Source organism: Rhinopithecus roxellana, chromosome 7 (assembly GCF_007565055.1).
Source record: "Rhinopithecus roxellana isolate Shanxi Qingling chromosome 7, ASM756505v1, whole genome shotgun sequence".
In the NCBI taxonomy this organism is placed as follows: domain Eukaryota; kingdom Metazoa; phylum Chordata; class Mammalia; order Primates; family Cercopithecidae; genus Rhinopithecus; species Rhinopithecus roxellana.
Genome location: NC_044555.1, coordinates 135898770 through 135918911, shown reverse-complemented (window position 1 = coordinate 135918911; position 20142 = coordinate 135898770). Strand labels below are relative to the sequence as shown.

The window sequence follows — 20142 nt, the reverse complement described above, 5'->3', positions numbered from 1 at the left end:
AAGCACAATGGAGTCAAACTAGAAATCAACAGTAGAAAAATATCTGGAAAATTCTCAAAATACTTGAAAATTAAATGCCACATTGCTAAATACTCCATAGGTCAAAGACTATGAAGAAAATTGAAAAATATTTTGGATTAAATAAAGGCAAAAACACAATATACCAAAATTTGTGAGATACACTAAAGCAGTACTTAAGGGAAATTTTAGCATCAAATACTTACATTAGAAAAGATATCAAGTCAATAATCTGAGATTCTATCTTATGAAAATAGAACATGGAGGTAAGGAACCTCCATGTAAGAAAGGGAAGGAAATTTTTAAAAAGTAAACAGAAAGAAGAACCTGATAAATATAAGCACATTAATCAATAAAATACAGTAAAAAGGCATTAGAGAAAAAAAACTATGAAACTAAAAGCAGTTTCTTTAAGAAAATAAGAAAATTGGTAAATCTATAGCCAGAGTAATCAGTAAGAAAGAGTAGGCTCAAATTATTAATATCAAGAATGAAAGCAGGGATATCACTATAAATCCTAAAAATACTAAAGAGGTAAGTAGGGGATATTATAAACAACTTTATGCCAGGAAATTTCTTGAAACAAAGACATGGAAACTGCAATTCTAGTTAAAACCTTTTTCACAAAGAAAATGTCAGGCCATGGCAAAATCTACCAAACATTTAGGGAGGAAATAGCAGCAATTCTTCACAAACTCTTGCAAAAAAGATGAGGGGGGAACATTTCCCAATTTATTTTATGAAGCCAGCATTACCCTGATACCAATACTGACCAAGAAAGAAAACTACAGACCAATATCTCTCATGAACAGAGATGCAAAGATCCTCAAAAGATTTTAGCTGACTGAATTCAGCAATATATAAGGATACTACATTATGACTAAGTCTGGTTTAGCTAGGATTGCAAGATCACAATCCTGGATTAACATCTGAAAATCAGTTAGCAACCTTTGTGGTATCAGTAGGCTGAAAAAGAAAAATCACATGATCATCTCAATAGTTGTTTAAAAAGCATTTGACATAATTTGCTACCCATTCAAGGTAAAAGCTCTAAACAAATTAGGATTAGAGAAGCATCTATGAAAAACCTGTAGTTATAATGCTTAATGGTGAGAGACTCAATACTTTCCCCTTAAGCCAGGAAACACGGCAAGTTTGTCCACTTCAACACATCTATTCAACATTGTACTAAAGATCCTAGCCACAACAATAACATGATAAAAAGAAATTAAAAGAATATAGTTTTGAAAGAAAGAAGTAAACCTGTCATTATCTACAGACATTATCTACATTTTCTGTGTAGGAAATCCTAAGGAATCTACGAAAAAGCTAGTAGATCTAGTAAGTGAATTTAACAAAATTGAAGGATACAAGGTAAATGTACAAAAATTATTGCATTTCTATACAGTAGCTATGACAAATTGGAAACAGAAATTTAAAAATATATATCATTTACTGCAACTTTCCTATAAATTTAAAACTATTCAAAAATTAAAAGTTTATGAAAAATCCACCATTTACAATAGCATCACAAATATAAAACAGGGGTAAACGTAACAACATATATGCAAAACCTATATACTGACAACTACAAAACACTGGTAGGACTGTGGGGAAGCTAATAAACAATAGAAATTTATTCCTCATAGTTTCAGAGGCTGGAAGTTGGAGATCAGGATGCCAGCATGGCTGGGTTCTGGCGAGGACTGCCTTCTGGGTGGCAGATGGCAGACTTCTCATACCCTTCACATGGTGAAAAGAGAGTGAGCTAGCTCTCTGGTCTCTTCTTATAAGGACACTAGTTCCAACCATGAGAGTTCCACCCTCATAACCTAATCACCTCCCAGTGCTCTGTCTCCAAATACCATCACACTGGGGATTAGAGTCAACTTGTGATTTTTGACGGGACACATTAAGTTCACAACTGCCTAGAAAAATTAAAGATCTAAATGAATGGAGAAATATACTGTGTTCATAGAACACTCACTACTGTTAAGATTTACATCCTCCGTGTATTAGTTTCCTATGGGTGCTGTAACAAACTACTACAAAATTGGTGACTTAAAATAGCACATATTTATTATCCTGTGGCCAGAGGTCCAAAAACGGTTTCACTGGGCTAAAATCAAGATGTCAGCAGGACCTACTCCTTCTGGAGACTCTATGGGAGAATCTATTACTTGTTTTTTCCAGAGCTGTATTTCCTTGGTTCATGGCCCCTTCCTCTATCATCAAAACCAGCAGCATAAAATCTTCAAATCTCTCTGTTACCACCACACTGCCTTCTCTTAATGTTATCTCCCTCTTTTAAGAAAACCTGTGATTGACTGCATTTATTGCCCACTTGGATAACCCCATCATCTCAAGATCTTTAACAGGTTCCATGGAAGTTAGTATCTTTGAGGGCCATGATTTAGCCTACCACACACACCAAATGAACCAAATTATTTTAAAGAATCAATGCAATACCAATGAAAATTGGAAGCCAGCAGGTTCTTTTGTAGAAATTGACATACTGACTTTAAAAGTCATAATGGAGATGCAAAGGACCTAGAATGGGCAAAACAATTCTGAGAACAAACAAAGTTGGACAATTTATACTATGTGCTTTCAAAGCTTACTATAAAGCTACAGTAATAAGCACAATGTAGTACTGGCATAAGGATAAATATATAGAACATACTAGAGAGTCGGAAAACAGACCCATGCATATTGAGTCAGTTAATTTTCCACAAAGGTGCCAAGGCAATTCAATGGAGAAATAATTATGTTTCAATAAATGGTGGTACAACTGGATAAATGAGGGAAGTACACCCCGACTCTTAAACTCACAACATATACAAAAATTTATGTAACATGGATCATAGACCTAAATGTCATATACAAAACTATAAAATGTCCAAAACACATATGAAAAAAAATACTTGCAACCTAGGGTTAGGCAAACATTTCTTAGATGGGATATGAAATTGGACTTCTCCAAAATGAAAAACTCTTACTCTCCAAAAGATATCTATCATTAAGAAAATGACAGCCAAGCCACAAAGTAGACGACCATATTCTGAAAACATGTATCTGACAAAGTAATCTGTATCCAGTATATAAAAAGGACTTTTACAACTAAAAAAATAAGCAAACAAGCCAATTAAAAATGGCCAAAAAATTCAGAGACATCCCATCAAAGAAGGCATACAAAAAGCAAATAAGCACACAACAAATACTCAGTATTTTCAGGTGTTAGGACAATGCAAATTAAAACCACAATGAGATAAGATTACACACACACTAGAACTCTTACATATGCTGGTGGGAATGCAAAATAGTACAGCCACTTTAGAAAACATTTTGGAAGTTTCTTACACAGTTAAGTGTATACTTATTCTATGGCCCAGCAATCCCACACCTAGGTATTTTACTCAAGAAAAATGAAAACGTATGTCCACACAAAGACTTGTAATCAAATATTCAAAGAAGCTTTATTCATAATTGCCACTGGTAACAACTCACATATCCATAACTGGTGAATGGTTAACCCAATTTTGGTATATCCATTCAATGGAATACTAATCAGCAGTAAAAAGTAACAAACTACGGGTGAAAACAACAACACTGATGAATCTAAAATGCACTATAAGTAAAATAATTCAGATTGAAAACACAAGATACTGTACAATGCTGCTTATTTGACATTCTGGAAAGGGCAAAACTCTAGACACAGAAAACAGATCAGTGCGGTTACAGATAAGGAACAGAAAGCTTAGATGTTAAATAATTTGTCTAAGAGCTCAGAGTTGGGAGTCAAACCCTTTGACTCCAAAATCCTTTTAATTCAGTATTATACTATACAGGTTTTACACTGATAAATGAACATGTTTAGAAAAGCATCTGAATAAATATCTGCTGAGCAGCTAACGGGTCTCCACTCGGGAAGATTAAGGATAGTCTTTATACTCTTTTGCTTATGATATCTGAGTTATCTGTAAGGTACGTGTACTATTTTTGTACTATGAAAAATAACACAAGAAACTTCGATTGGAAAAAAGGGAGGAGGGTTGTAAGAAGATGGGACCTACAAAATTAAACTTGGAAGCAAGCCTCTAAGAGAGAAAACTATGCTGGGAAGACCATGAGATTCAGAGGGGAGGCTAACAAAAATATACATAGCATCACTGTGTCATAGTATTCTTACCCGTAAAGTCAGGGCAATAATATGTACCCCATAAGGTGGCTACGAATATAAGATAATGACTATAACAAGTGCTTTGTATAAAGCACTAACTAAGTCAGTGGCTCTCAAAGTTTTTAATATCAAAAATTTTGACGTTTAACTCTTAAAAAGGACTCCTTTTCAGTTTTTTTTTTTTTTTTTAATTATACATTAAGTTCTAGGGTACATGTGCATAATGTGCAGGTTTGTTACATATGTATACTTGTGCCATGTTGGTGTGCTGCACCCACTGAGGATCCCAAAGAGCTCTTGTTGATGTGGGTTATCCCTATTGGTATTTAATATTTCTGATACAGTGGTTATTCAAAAAATATCTACTCTTTAAAGGTAATAATAAACACATTACATACTAACATTAATAACATTATTTAAAAACATTTCCAAATCCAACACAAATTTAGTGAGAGCAGCAGCACTGTTTCTACAGTTTAGCAAAATTTTAAATGTATGATGTCACAGAAGACGCCTAGATTCTAATATCTACATTGACATTCATTCTGTTGCAATACATTGTTTTGGTTCAAGTATACAAAGAAAATCTGGCCTCACAGAGATGTGTAGTTAGAAAAGAATTATTTTAATAGCTGTTTCAGATAATGGTAGATATTCAACAGGACACCGAAACTCAACAAGTGGTAGTTTCTTAAAGGTTAACTGTGATGTGGAATCCGAAATCATATCAATGACCTTTTTGTACTCTGCTACACTGAAATCCACTGGTCTCTCTTATACTTTCAGTGAATCTTTTATCCCAACATTAGTATATAATACAATGTAGGTCGACTGGAAAATATTGGTTTACTGAGTTATAAAGAACTTTCAAATGTCGACACATTTCATACACAATAGCAAAAAAATATCACATTACTTACTATCTCCACCGACGTCATCAGAAATATTTTAAGTACTGGGAGGCTGTCAAACTCATGGTAGTAGATACAACTTCTCAAAAATTCTGGTTTCCCCATGAAAGATCAAATTTTACCATTTATAAAAAATACCACGAGTTGTTTTCCTTGAAGGTTTGCTTCTTGCATTTTCAAGAAAATGTCTGTCAAACACCATAACACAAATAACCACAGTCTTGTCTGTCAGTTATCCTTCCAAATAAAAATGATACTCTATGAAAACAGCAGCTTGTAACTCAGTCACACACGTTTTTCCTTAAGTCAACCACTGCATTTCAGCATACAACAGGCCTTTATGCATTCTTCTCATTTCATCACATGGAATATTAAACTAGATGTGCATTCAGGGGTCAAGATTAAATGAGATTAATATTTTTCTGCCTTATCAAGGACATTCGTAAGTGAAGCTGACATTTTTTTTTTTAACTGCAAGTGCAGCATGTGGTGGTGAAGAATCCAGTGACAGAAGACTAGTGTAGCTGGTGCCACTGTCCTGATTTGTGCTCTGGCACCAGCTGTTTGACGCACCACTTTTGCACCACCAGTGCCAATGTCGACCAAGGCAAAGAATGTCTTAGTATTATTATTATTTTGACTTTGCGGATACCTGGAAAGGGTCTCAAGGCCCACCTCCAAGGTCTGTGGAAAACAGTCTGACAACCAGCGTACTCAATACACATTAGTTAATATTATTAATACTCAGAAACAAAAACAGGCTTTTACAAGCTGCTACAAAGAGAGGGAGAACATTTAAAGAAACAAGATAAAAATGACTTCATCCCTTAGACTTTGGACAAGAAGAGAGCCTGTGTCAAGGTGGGGTGGAGTGGGATTCACAAGTTAATAGAAATGGAGTTATCCCACAAATACAGTGCACAATTAGTAGAGGCAGAAGTCTTCTCTCTTAAAGCAGAGGGGAATATTCCAAAATCTAAAAAAACAGAACCAATTTGTCAACTAAAGCCTGTGGCTACAAATATAATTATCAGAAACAATGGACTTGAAAACACACAGACTATTTAAAAGAAATTAGTGGATTCAAACATTAACAAATGCTAAGATAATGACAGACACAGGATTCATACGTAAATTAGATAATAGTACAGGTAATTTTTATCCTAAAGGATTTTCAGACTATAAATTAAAAAGTAGATTGCTGGTGGTGGTTGGGGGGGTAAATGCTGTAAGCTAACTTCATTATCCTCTGTAAAACAGTTTCCTTATTTAATAAAAAAAGAGAATAGTGGAACTAAAGAAAAGGGAAGTTACCAAAATGTTTTAAATGCTGGAAAAGTGATTATTTTATGTGGTTTTTGACATAATTTAAAGAAAACTTAAAATTTTATGTCTATTACATGGAAAATAGAAAAGATAAACTTACAAAAGGACACACAAAATATAATTCATGATTCAAATACTAGGGTTAGAAAAATATACATGGGCTGAATGTTCTCTTATTAATTTTCTATTGCTGCCATTCAAAACTGCCACAAACCTAGTGGCTTAAAAAGCATAAACCTAGTGGTTTAAAAAGCATAACCCTTACAGTTCTGGAGGTCAGAGTTCAATATGGGTCTCGCTGGGCTAAACTTAAGGTGTCAGCAGGACTATGCTTCTGAAGGCTCTAGAAGAGAATGTTTCTTTGTCTTTTCTAGCTCTAGAGGCTGCCACATTCCTTAGCTCATGGCCCCTTCCTCCATCTTCAAAGTCAACAATGAAGAATGCAGTCCTCCTCATACTGAATCACTCTGACCTCCTTTTCTGTCTCCCTCTTCTATATTTAGGGACCCTGTAAATACATTGGCCCCAGCCAGAGAATCCAGAATAATCCATCTTAAGGTCAGCTGATTAGCAAACTTAATTCCATCTGCTACCTTAATTCCCCTTTGCCATGTAACAAAACATATTCCCTGGTTCCATGGATTAGGATGTGGACATACTTGGGGGGTCATTATTCTGCCTACCACACCTCTATAAAAAGAAAGCTTGCTTCCTAGATTAAGAAAGTAAATCTGTTACATTTAAGAGTTACACTTAGAACCAAAGTCAAAAGTCGAACCAACTATCAGAAATCAGATGACAGAGGTTTAGCATGCCTGGATGAAGACAAGAGCAACAATTTACTATCTTTAAAATTAGATAAATTAGATTTCAAAGCCAAAAGTATTAAAATGCTAAGAGGACTAATAAGGAAAACCTAAATAACAAAAACCTAACAACATGACCATGGAATATGGAAATAATTTTAGAATGTTTCTTTTTTTTTTTTTGAGACGGAGTCTCGCTCTGTCGCCCAGGCTGGAGTGCAGTGGCGGGATCTCAGCTCACTGCAAGCTCCACCTCCCGGGTTTACGCCATTCTCCCGCCTCAGCCTCCCGAGTAGCTGGGACTGCAGGCGGAGCTTGCAGTGAGCTGAGATCCGGCCACTGCACTCCAGCCTGGGCGACAGAGTGAGACTCTGTCTCAAAAAAAAAAAAAAAAATTACTAAAATACAATTGAAATATAAAAACACCTGGGCAGCTGCCAAAACAAAACTCAGAGAAAATGTGTTCATTTCAAATGTTTAAATAAAAGTAGAAAACAAAGAAAAAAAAAGAGGCAAAGGAAAACTAGTAAACTGAGTTTCTAAGAAATTTGGGGAAAAAGCCAAGACATGAAAATAATAAAAGTAAAAGTAGAAATATAGATATAAAAATGAAACTGATCAGTAATCCCAACAGCTGGCTTTAAAAAAAAATTAAACTACAAAGCTGATCAAGTAAAACAAAGTAATATAATCAGAAAGTTCAAAAGATGTAATTCATACACACTCCTAGTTGGGTAAAGAAAGAATAGTATCTTAACTATATCAATATATTTGGAAGCAAAGTCTAAAAGGTGACTGCATAGCCAGAAGGAAATATCAAGCCTGATTTGCAAGAGAATACACAATAATGTGCAATAATACAGTGATAAGAAAAATGCATTTACAAAAACAAGTTACGGTCATAGCCTAAACTACTTTGAGTTACTTTTCAAGAAATATTCAGACCAGATTCCAAATATAAAAACAGACTGCTTAATTCTCCACAAACCTGGGAGAATTGGGAGGTTCCAGTTTAACATTAATCACTACTTCTTAAAATGCATCTTTCCAGTTACACCTTTAGAATGGATTTATTCCACTCTCATTTGAATCTGTAGTGTTAGTATACTATGAATCACTAAGTAGTGTTACCTGATGTCCTCTCTGAAATTTACATGGAGCTTTCTGCTCAGGCTCAAATTCCCTCTCTCCACTTTGCAGGGCTGGGAGAATAGGTAGGGAGAAAAGGAAGCAGGGAGGGAGAGAATATACATAGCAAAGGAATGATGACTCTGAGTGTAAAAGTTCTGGTATCTGTTTTCTGCATATCATAAGAATGCAGCTGGACTCTTTTTAGACCTATCAGTTTTTTTCCAGTGGAAGCTGCTGGCTTCCCTGGAGCACATACACGCGCCTTAACACATGCCTGCATGCACGTACACACGCACAGGCACATACGCACACACAGACTTTGCATGGCACATCCCAGTTTACAGCTTGACAGAATGGCTCCAAATGACAACCTGACATTCTCACAAACTATCAAGGGAATTGCCCCTCTTACACCTTATTAACCAAATTTAAAGTCTTTCAGTGGAGATTTTAGCTGGTTTTATTAAGATGAAAAATGTTTAAGAGCATTTAACCAGTAGATACAAAAAAGCACAAAAGCCAAATAAAAGCAGAGCCCACGCCAGTAGGAAGATCTGCATTTAAGTTCCTCAACTGCTATTCATCAGCGGTGTGGTCTTGGGTGAGTTATTTTCCCCCAGGTCTGTTTCCTCATCTGATTCCTCATATACTGATTCATTAAGACAAGGGTATGTGAAAGCACTGTGTAAATGATACATTTTACCCATTCTAGTTTTAGCAGTACTATGAAAGACAAAAGTTCTGCCACACTGTAGGTAACAATCTTGTTCAGCAATCATTACTGTCACTATTAGGTTGGAGCTGACAAAGTATGAGTCTCTACTTATAAAGCATCTATCTCCAGAGTTCGAGGCTTTTGTCTTAAATTCCAGTCACCTTGTACAGGCATGACATATCAGGCAAGATAATTAAAAACTCAAGCTCCATATTAGAAAGCTTAACTTCTGGAGTCCTAGGAAACTATCTAAAACTCCTTCAATCCACCGTCTCTCCTGTACAACAAAGATTTCCCAGTGGTAGATGTCTATTTGTACTCAACATCCACTCATTCAGCACCTAATTCAGCACCTCCAAATCCTGGCTCTCAAAGGACACAGCTAAGAACAATGTGTGTATAATTATCAAGTAATAGGAATGATATTTTTAAAACTAAAAATTATACATTCAAATGAGATTTCTCTCCTTTAACCAGTCCCCTTGGGAGGCAATGCAGTAATTCCAATGGTACTTCATTACTCAAATCATCTTTGAAGCTTTTTTCTTGGAAGCACCTTGAGAACCTGCAGTCTGATCTTCTAACTATCCCAAATGGTACTCAATTTTCACTGAGGGTGGATTCGAATTTTGGAAATGGCAAACAGTCAGTCAGAGCCAAGGTTAGTGAATAGGATGTGTGATCAAACTAGGTGGAACTATTTTGGTTGAAAATGATAGATGATCATAAAGCAATGAGATGGATCCTCTTATGTGATATGTAAACTGACTTTAAAGGGAATTCCAGATGAGTAACAAGGAGTATGAACGATGGAATAGGTTTATACATTCTCTTTCCCCAAGTAACTTCTTTGAATGACAACACTCATTTAGGTGTATAAGCGCCACTAAGAGGTTTGTTTCAATTACTTACAATTCGTAAATAGAGGGTTCCTTAGTATACTGGATCTACAATGTCATGGGGGAAAGGAGTTGTCACTTAACTAAAAATATGGCATGGCATGCAGGAAAGAGCACAGGCTTCATGAGACTCACATGGATTCGAATCTTGACTTGGATTCTTCCTGTTTGAGAAACTTCAGGGAAGTCAGAAGCTGTCAAGACTTTAAAATAAGGCTGATATCTAATTTTGCAGGGTTGTTGTAAAGATCATGGATAATGGATGCAAAGCCCCTACATTGGGCCTGGCATGTGGTGGGTACTCAAGAAGTCACAGCTATTATTAACAGCAACATCAGTAAAATCAAGACCATTTTCTGACTGTAGGTGGCTTGAGAGGACAGAACAACAAATAAGCAGTCACTTGAGTGGTAAGTAGTTCATTGACAGTATTGACAGTACACTTGTGCATTGGATACTGCTTTCTTAAAAACAATAACCTGTAAAAAATATTTGCAGTAACTAACACTATATATTTTTAATTCACACGACACATGTCATCTGCAGTGCTCGTACCACACGGACCTTTTCACTACCTGAACATACCAGGCACTATCATGACCCCATGCCTTTGTGTACTTTGTCCCTTCTGAGATACTGAAAGGGGCCAGCCCCTCCACACCTATGGGTATTTCTCATCAGGTGGGACAAGAGACTGAGAAAAGAAACAAGACACAGAGACAAAGCATAGAGAAAGAACAGTGGGCCCACGGGACCGGTGCTCAGCATATGGAGGACCCGCACCAGCACTAGCCTCTGAGTTCCCTCAGTATTTACTGATCATTATTTTTACTATCTTAGCGAGGGGAGTGTAGCAGGGCAACAGGTGGGGAGAAGGTTAGCAGGAAAACATGTGAGCAAAGGAATCTGTATTATGAATAAGTCCAAGGAAAGGTACTGTGCTCAGATGTGCACATAGGCTAGATTTATGTTTCTCTTTACCCAAACATCTCAGTGTAGCAAAGAGTAACAGAGCAGTATTGCTGCTAGCATATCTTGCCTCCAGCCACAGGGCAGTTTTCCATCTCAGAATAGAACGAATGAGAATGGTCAGCTTTACACCGAGACATTCCATTCCCAGGGACAAGCAGGAGACGGAAGCCTTCCTCTTATCTCAACTGCAAAGAGGCCTCCCTCTTTCACCACTCCTCCTCAGCACAGACCCTTTATGGGTGTCGTAAGGCCTTTCCTTTCCCATGAGGCCATATCTCAGGCTGTCTCAGTGTGGGGAAACCTTGAACAATACCCAGGTTTTCTTGGGCAGAGGTCCCTGCGGCTGTCCGTAGTGCACTGTGTCCCTGGTTAATCGAGAATGGAGAATGGCGATGACTTTTACCAAGCATACTGCCTGCAAACATATTGTTAACAAGGTACATCCTACACAACCCTAAATCCATTAAACCTTGATTCATTACAGCACATGTTTCTGTGAGCACAGGGTTGGGGCTAAAGTTACAGGTGAACAGCATCTCAAAGCAGAAACAATCTTTCTTAGTACAGATCAAAATGGAGTTTCTTGTCTTCCTTTTCTACATAGATACAGTAACAATCTGATCTCTCTTTTCCCCACAAGATACCCTTCCAACTCTCTAGTCTGATGACAACCCTACAATTTTAGCTCAAAAGTCTGGTTTAAAAGACTAGCTCAATGCAAAACCCAGCTCAAAAGTCATTTCCATTATAGACTCTTCCCTGCCTGCTCGAGACAGAATTAGTGGCTCTGCCATTTGTACTTCCAAGACATTTGGTTTCTTTCTCTGTAATGCCTCATACTCTACTGAATTCTTATTTCCCTTTCATTTCTGCTTCTTCCACTAGGCTTATGCATTGAGAGGAGGACTACATTCCATTTATTTTTGTACTTAGAGCACCTAGTACATTGCTTGGCATGAGATAGGAACCTAGGAGATGTTTGATGAATCAATGTTCTAAAAATACTTTGCAAATAACTATTAAAGGCCAGGTAGCTGCCTTTAGTGAACTATATTACCAGCAATCGCATTCCTTTTTCCTGACTTCAAACAAGGGACAAGATAACTTATATGGACTACAGAATGTCTTTTGAAGATGCAGCATATAGAAGTTTCCAAACACTACTGATCTCATCAGTACCCTATGCCCACATGACGGAACCCCCGGAGCAACATTTCTCAGCCTTTGTTCCAGTCTAGCCCACCTGAGGGATATACCACACTCCCATCAGGAGCTCACCACACAGATGACTAAGAAGGCCCAGTAGAGTTCTTACAGCCTTCCAGTGCCACATGGCTGCGAGGGTGGAAGAGCCTTCTCTGAACCAGCAACTCCCCCAATGTAGCAGAAAATTTCAAGGCTCCGTGGTGAGTGCAGGGAGCCCACCTAATGCTACCTACTACCAGATCCCTACCACCCAAAATGCCTCAGAATCAGTTTGCCTATTCTAAGAACAGGGCTCTTTCACTGTTAGGAAGCCTCAGACATCCAAGGAAGGACTTGTTTGTGGGTCCAGTACATCTGTTTCAGCATGTGTTAACCTGCATAACTAAAAAGCAATTATGAAAAGAAGTTCATGATCAACCAGTTCTGTGCCAGATGGAAAGAGGCAGAGTGGGTCAGCTGGCAGCCCTGTACATCTGAGTGTTGACACCTGTGAATCATTCTCTGTCACTGCAGTTTCCAGAGCCTTGCCAACACGGCAGTGGGTTCAGACTTACCAAGATCCAAAAGGTTGGAAAGGGGATCTGGAGCCATGACCCATGCCTTGGGACCCACCAAACCATGACAGTGACTATTTCTGTAACAAAGACATACTCTTCAAAGTAAATATAGCCATATTCTGCCTTAGTGCCATGTTATTTCCCATCTCTCCAATGGAATGGCTGCACTCTGAAGGTGGGAAGAGTGTGAGAAGAAAGAGAACCAGGCCACAGACCACCAGGAAAGTAGTGATTGAAAGCAGCAGCTCTAGATTTCTCTTATAGGCTCTGGAGAGTTATCCACTCATTTATTCAAAAAATATTTATTGAGCCAGGTACTATTCCAAGTATGCAGGCTACAATACTGACACAGTCACAGTCTTGACCCCATAGAACTTAAAGTTTAGTGGGGAGGAAGGTATTAATCAAATAAGAATCCAGACAGACACAAGGGTACAAATATGTACTATGATGGAGGAGTAGTAAATACTACAGGAACCGTAGAAACAGGGAGCAGTAAATCTGGTCAGGGAAGTCAGGAGAGCTTCCCTTAGCAAGTGCCAAGTGAGGATAAATAGCAGTTCACTAGGTCTAGAGGAGAGGAAAAGAGAGGGAAACATTCCTGGTAAAGAGAACAGTAGGTGACAAGGTTCTGGGGTAGGAGGGAGATACTGAATGGATTCAAAATTAGAGGAAGGGGGCAAAGCAGTAGCATCAAGGTTTGAATCCCCAGCATAAGGTAACTTCTGTGTACACCCCTCAGTTTTCCTTCTAGCTATTGGGAAGGCCTTCCTCAGCATGCAAGGAGACTAAAGCACATTGTCAAAAACTAGGAGTTCTCAGGAGACATGAAACACTACCAGCTAAAAAAACAAATCTGATTTACCAATAATACCTGGCCAATGTCCTCTTGAAATATCTGTAAAATTAAGGAACTCACCACCGGCAACAATGAATCAGGAAAATGGCACAGTATAATAGACCTTTAAACTTTTCAGGCAGAAATACATTTTAATCCAGGTAGAATTAAGATATTGATAAATATGTTGATAATTACTATAAATCTGCTTAGATACCAGGTATTTCATTGTAATTTCATATACTAATTTTTTGGGGGGGAAAAGGGCTAAAGGAAAAAATGGTTAAAGGTAATATCAGTGCAGCACTATTTTGCTTTGGCAACTCTTGTTAGCCAGTTTGATCACTTGAGGCAGTTTCTTGTGGCTTCTGAATTATCTGTCACCTTGCAAACAAGTCATGTAGGTTTCTATTTGTAAGGCACTTTGTAATCAATCATTAATTGGCCTCCTTACCCTGCTGAGAGATTATACTCATTCTACAAATAAAACAATAGATGAGTGAGTTGCCCAGGGGCACAAAACAATTCAGTTTTTACTTAACTTTCTTATCACCATCTCCAAATAGAAGACACACATGGCTTGTCCAGCTACAGCACCAACCCTACTACCCTGCAGACCAATCCTAATCCCCTGATGCAGCAGAGGAAGGGACTGCAGTTAGTTCTGTTACCTCCTCTATGCCTTCGAGGCCAGCAATGATAATGTCTGCACTGTGTTAGAGACACTGGCACTGCAGACCAGAACATGAACTCAAAGTGGAATAAGAGCACACAGAAAGTCACAATGACTCACAAGTTAAAATGTCACCATCCCTAGGGAGACTGCACCCTCAACATACAAATACTTCCCTAAAACTTCCTTTCATCCTCAACAAGCAGCCAAGACAGCGGTCCCCATAGTTGGCCCCCATAGTACAGCACTGCACAGTACTGTAAGGCATCTTAACTGTACAAGCCCTTCTTCACCCCTATGCTGAGACCGCCAGCATCTAAAGCACCTAGCATATGTTACAGCACACAAATGTTCACTGAGCGCATGTCTTCCCAACTAGCAAATAAGGGAAACGCATACTCCCTTCGGAGAGCAGTGCACTTAAGAGATCAGTTAGGCCAACTCCTTATTTTACAGAAGGGCCAAAGAAGGGCAGAGAATCACCCAGTTACATATGGCCTGGTCTCCAATTCAAGTCTTAGGGCTCAGTTTAGTTTCACAAACATTTTATATGCCAGATACAGTGGGTGGGACGCGCTGGGGACACTGAGATGAGCAGGAGATGGTCTCAACTTCAGGGAGCTCACAGCCTGGGGGAAAGAACAGTTACAAAATAGTCCTGCAAGTGCAAGGACAGGCGCTTGAGTTCTTAGCCAGTGTTTTCTCCACACTGTCCACTGGGTGTTCCCCATCTGGAAAAGAAGGACAGCAATATCTACTTCCTGCAAATAAACTTGTAGTGAAGACTGATGAGAAAATGAGTATGGAAAATGATCAGGCTCACCCAGAAATGCATTATATAAGGCATTGCCATATCCTGACACTGACTCCAAGTATTCAACAGTGTTGCAGGTATCCGTTCAACAAAGAACCAAACAAGAGAGGGATGGGCATAGACCCAAGGAAAACCCCAAGGACTGCGCGGAACTGGAGGAAACAGCTGGGGTGGGGGTAGGGGTGTTGGGTCAAGTGAGACGGCCCTGACGCGGAGAATGGAGGGCCCGCAGCGGGGTAGAAGAGGATGGAACCGAGAGGAAGAAATTGGGACACCAACGAGGGACAGCAAGCAGAGAGGAATGGGGCTCCCTTGGGGCAGGACGGGGCTCGCGGCCGGGCAGGGGCTGAAGACACCGGGCACGGGAGGAGGAAGCGGGCGGGCGCCGAGGCCGACAGCTTTGCCTAGGGACAGCTTGCACCCGCAGGGAGGCTCGGGCAGGCGCCCGGGTCCTCGGGCTGCAGCATCTCGCCCGCCGTGCCTCCCCGGAGCCGAACACCAGCCCTTGCCCGAGCCCATAGCGCGGACTCCCGGGGGCGCCAACCACGCCACCTCACCTCGGGTTGAAGTCCTGGAAGAGGCCCCTCAGGTTCATGGCGGAGAACTTCACCGCGGCGTCCTCCTCCTCCTCCCCCGCAGCCCGTGCTACACAGCCTGCGCCTTACAGCGGGTTCATGGCGCCAGCTCCAGCCGCGTCCCCGCTGCTGCTCCCGCTACTGCTCCCGCCACCGCCGCCGCCGCCGCCGCCACCGCCACCGCCCGGAGAAACCTGAGCCACCGCCCCCTGCCCCTCCTTCCGGGCTTCCGTACGGCGGCCGCGCATGCGTCCGGAGCCCCGCCCAGAGCGCACAGCGCTGAGAGGCCCCCATGCCTGGGTCTGCACGCGACCTGCCCAAGAGAGGAGATGGCAGGGGGATGGAGGCTGGGAGTGAGCAGGGCCCCGAAGAAGGGGATACTGACGGGCTGAAGGCCTGCAGGGAGGGAGCGCGCCGCCGAGGAGTCTGGCGGACAGGTCTTGGCAGACACCTGTCACCTTGGCCCGCGCTACCTTCTGGAGATGTTCCCCAGTGACAGCTGAGCCCTGGGAGTAGTGACAACGAGTGAGACGTTGCATTTTGGCGATGTCATCCCAGGCTTCACCTGTCACATCTGTCAACGACTCCAAAGTTTGGGTCCCAACTTCCCTTCCAATTCCCAAGTCAGCATGTCCAGGTATGCTGGCTCTTTCCAACTCAAGCTACCTAGCCCCAAAGTCACTTTCCATCCCAACCGCCTTCCCCTCCTGGGTTCCCTTTTTCCCTTAGCAGCAGGCCTATTCGTAGGGGGATATTCAAGCAGGAGACGTGGAAATCATCCTCATTTTTCTAACCCAATTCAGAGCCTCCTTGGATCCTGTCTAAACTTTGTGGTCACTTCACACCTGACGTCTGCCTCCACTCCAGGCTGCCCTACTTACAGGTACCAGGTTCGTCTTCCTTCGGCAAGTCAACATCTTTGAGTCTCAGTTTTTCTCCTCTGCAGAATGGAAATGATAAAATCCTCTTTCCTAAGCGTGTTAGGAAGATTCAGTGAGATCATGTGCATAACACACTGCCTAGTACACGCTAGGTGTTCAAAGAATGCTATTGCTATCTGGTACTCTTTCAGGTGTCAGCCCCTCGAGGATTTTGTTTACTTTTGGAATCCAAGAGCAGGACAAGCTCATAGCAGGTGACCTAGTTTACCATCTTCACTTCGGGCAGATTTAAGTTTTCATGAGCACAGCAATGTCTTGAACATTAGTCTAGTATCATTATGGATAATAGTCATCCTTTGTTGCAATAGCAGAGTTTCACAAATGACAATTTTATACTGTTTAGCCCCAAGGGCAGCTTGAGAGAATCACAACTGCTATAGTCATACATGGCCGTGATATATCACCTTTCTTCTGAGAACGTAAAAACATATCATAAGTGGTAATTAAGCTTCCCAACACCCACTGGGTAATGGATATTATTATATGAGCTGATTTTAAGGATGAGTAACCCGAATCAAGTTTTCATCTGCTGAAGCACCAGGACCCTGTCCCAGACTTTTTCACCCATCTTCCTTTCCCATCCTCTGGGTAAAGTCCAATGTGTAGCCCAGAGGAGGTTCTCAATAAACACTGAAATACAGACAAGGAACTAAGGTACAGAGAAGCTTGTAAAACAGACCCTGAGCAAGCCAGCAAGTAAGGGTGGAGGAGCACAGACGCAACTCAGGGTCTAGCTGAACCTGAAGCCCACACCGTTAGAAAGAGATGCTTGCCAGTGGTCAGATTGGACAGCACCATCTTCATTACCAGTGACCTTGCCCCAAGTAGGCATGAGAAGATGGTCTGCCAGTTCAGACACTTGAATAACAGGCACCGTTTTCCTTTCAAGAGCTTCATAGATAGAGACCAGGCAGGATTCTCAGAGTCCAGATCCTTGAGGGCAGACGCTATTTTAGTGAGATCTCAGGGAGTCCTGGAGCTGAACCACCGCTCTACAGGCCCACAAGTTCAGTTTTAGCAGTTCTTCCAGAGTTGACCAGGCCCTAGAAGCTATCTAGCAAAGGCAACAGGGCGCTGATGCACAAATTACTTGTTAGTGTGTTCTTTTGCTCTGACAAGGTAAATTGCCAAGAGGAATATACGAACCTGTCTGTGAGGAAATACAGGAAGAACTGGACTTTCCTGAGGCCTTACATCCCCAGTCTTCAAGAGGTGAATTACCTGACTGCTTCTAGAAGCCCAGCCCAGTATGCTACTGGGGAAAAAAAAAAAAAAGCCAGAAACCAGATGTCCATCTGGTCCTCTCTCCAGCAAGTGCAAAAGACCCTACTGACAACCCGCTGCTCACTTCAGAGCCCTCACTCAGTGTCCCACCCTAGATGGAGGTCCAAAGCCTCAATGACCTGTGTAGACAGACCCACAAGTGATCCTGACATTAGAGAAAGATCCTGGGCCATATGCAGGCACCAGGATTGTTGGGAAGCTTAATTACCACTTATGAAATGTTTCTACGTTCTCAGAAGAAAGGTGACATATCAAGAGTAAGTATTACTAGTGGAGAAGATGACACCCACATCTCCTCCACTAGCAGAGTTTGACTTTATCTTTTTCTTGACTTGCCACAAAATTCCAGGGCTATCTTACTAGGGGCTCCCAATGTTCTTCACTCAAAGGCAAGAAATGGCTCTGGATTGAAAAAGCATGACCCCCAAATAAGCCAGAAAGCATATTCTTGTGACTTTGGCGTGGGCTTAGGTTACAGTGTTCCAGAAGCATTAGTGTATATCTAACCATGGTTTTAAAGACTAACTTGGATTTGTACCACCCTTCTGATAAGTTGGTGGCTTGACCAATTCAATATTCACATTGGCTCCAATGTGGTGATATAGGATGGCTGTCCTCTGAAGAGCAAGGGCCTGTTGAAGAGAATCCTGGTGCATTTAGACACTTGGACTGGGGAAACCTGGCATAGGGGAAGAAAATGGCTGTGGAACAGCTCTCCACACCACCAAGCCTCCTTCCCTGGCTGCAGCAGTAGAATGGAGAGAGTGTGGAATTAGTAGATTTGAACTCAACACCAGCTTCACCCTTGCTCCAGTGGAAAGAGGGCCAGCTGGGATCCAGTCCCTGCAAGGTCTATGGGACTATAAAGAGCTACTGGGAGGTCAGATTGACAAGTTCTTTAGCCAGGAAACATGGAGGTGCCAGCCTGCAAGGCTTTCTCAGTCTGGAATTCCCCACTCTAGGTTCCCTAAAGTCCACACTTTGAATGCCACAATTAGAGAATTGCTGAAGATGCTGGGAATTAATCCACCTACAGAATGCAATCTCCCCCTTCCTGACAGAACCCGTTGTTTCAGGCAACTTTAGCCTAACTTGGATACACATTGAAATCTCCCTGGGAGGCGAGTGGGTCTGGAGTCTAGACAGGGATTTGGTTAAATACAGGGCTAGATTTAGGGGCTTGGAGAACTGGAGGAAGAGATTGCGGGGAGGCAACCGAAGGGACCACAGAGGTAGTAGCTATAGTTCTGCTTGGACTAGCAGCAACCCCCATGGCCTTCCAGAGCCCAGAAGGAGCCACCTCCTCAGGGAGTCTTCCCTCAGGTATCAAACTACAGTTACTGAGAGAGAAGAGGGAGGGAGGACAATCCCAAGGCCCCAGTGGACCTCCTGTCACCCAGGGTAGCCCTGGGAGTGGGTGGTTTATCATCCCTCATGGAGCATGCTTTCTACTAAAGGAAGCAGGGGCCATTTCCTGTTGGAAGGCAGAATGGGGAGCATTTGCCTGGGCCTGCAAACTACCACATTATCCCTGTGCTTCTTCTCTGGACCTCTCCTGATGCCAGGGTTTCCAGGAAGCCTTCCCAGCTGTGCCACATTCCTCCAGTGTGTGGTGTATGCAAAGCCCAGGTCAAGTGCATGTGGCCAAGCACATGGGGCAGACAAAAAGGCCCATGCTTGCCAAAGGTCACCAACCAGCTGCCCACATGATTCCTTTTTCTGCTTGTTCCCAACCTGCTCTCATTCTTGAATCTCCACTCACTGCTTGTCTTTCTCCCTTTATGTTTCCACATTGGATTTCTGGCACATTCCTCTGGGGCCCTCTGCCCTACTAATCAAATGCGCTCTTCCTCATCTTGCCTTCCCCTAATGGATCCTTTCATCTTGGGTAGCCTGTAACCTTCACTCCTTTAGTCGCATTCATCTGACATATATCTTCCAGAGTGTCTGCTTTGTGCCGGGCACTGTGGAAGGAACTGGGAACACACAGATATGAATAATGAAAACACAGCATTGTGCATGATAAGCATTGGGGATGTGGGAACCGCCGAGCTGAATCTGAAAGAAAAAATAACATTGCAGGGTAGGAAGAGAGGAAATGAGGTTCCAGGCAGAGTAAACAACAGTTGTAAAAGCACAGAAGTCAGTGAGTGGAGGCAGGTGCACCATTTTGGAGAACAATGTTGTCTGCAACCATCCTCCCTTTCCTTCCCACCACCCCACTCTCCCTACAGGCAGCTGTGCATGTGCTCTCTTAGCTCTCTGCGCTTGGAGGACTCAGTTCTGGAGTCCCATG

General features: G+C 41.6%; 1 protein-coding gene across 1 annotated transcript in view; it reads right to left on the bottom strand.

Moving 5' to 3' along the window:
- The window catches only part of TMEM185A (transmembrane protein 185A), a 33321-nt gene extending 17386 nt beyond the window's left edge, over positions 1-15935 (bottom strand). The window contains exon 1 of the mRNA XM_030934339.1: positions 15604-15935. Coding sequence (XP_030790199.1) covers positions 15604-15641 — 38 coding nt within the window. The 5' untranslated portion in view covers positions 15642-15935. The remainder of the gene's footprint in view (positions 1-15603) is intronic.
- Positions 15936-20142: the final 4207 nt, after the last annotated feature.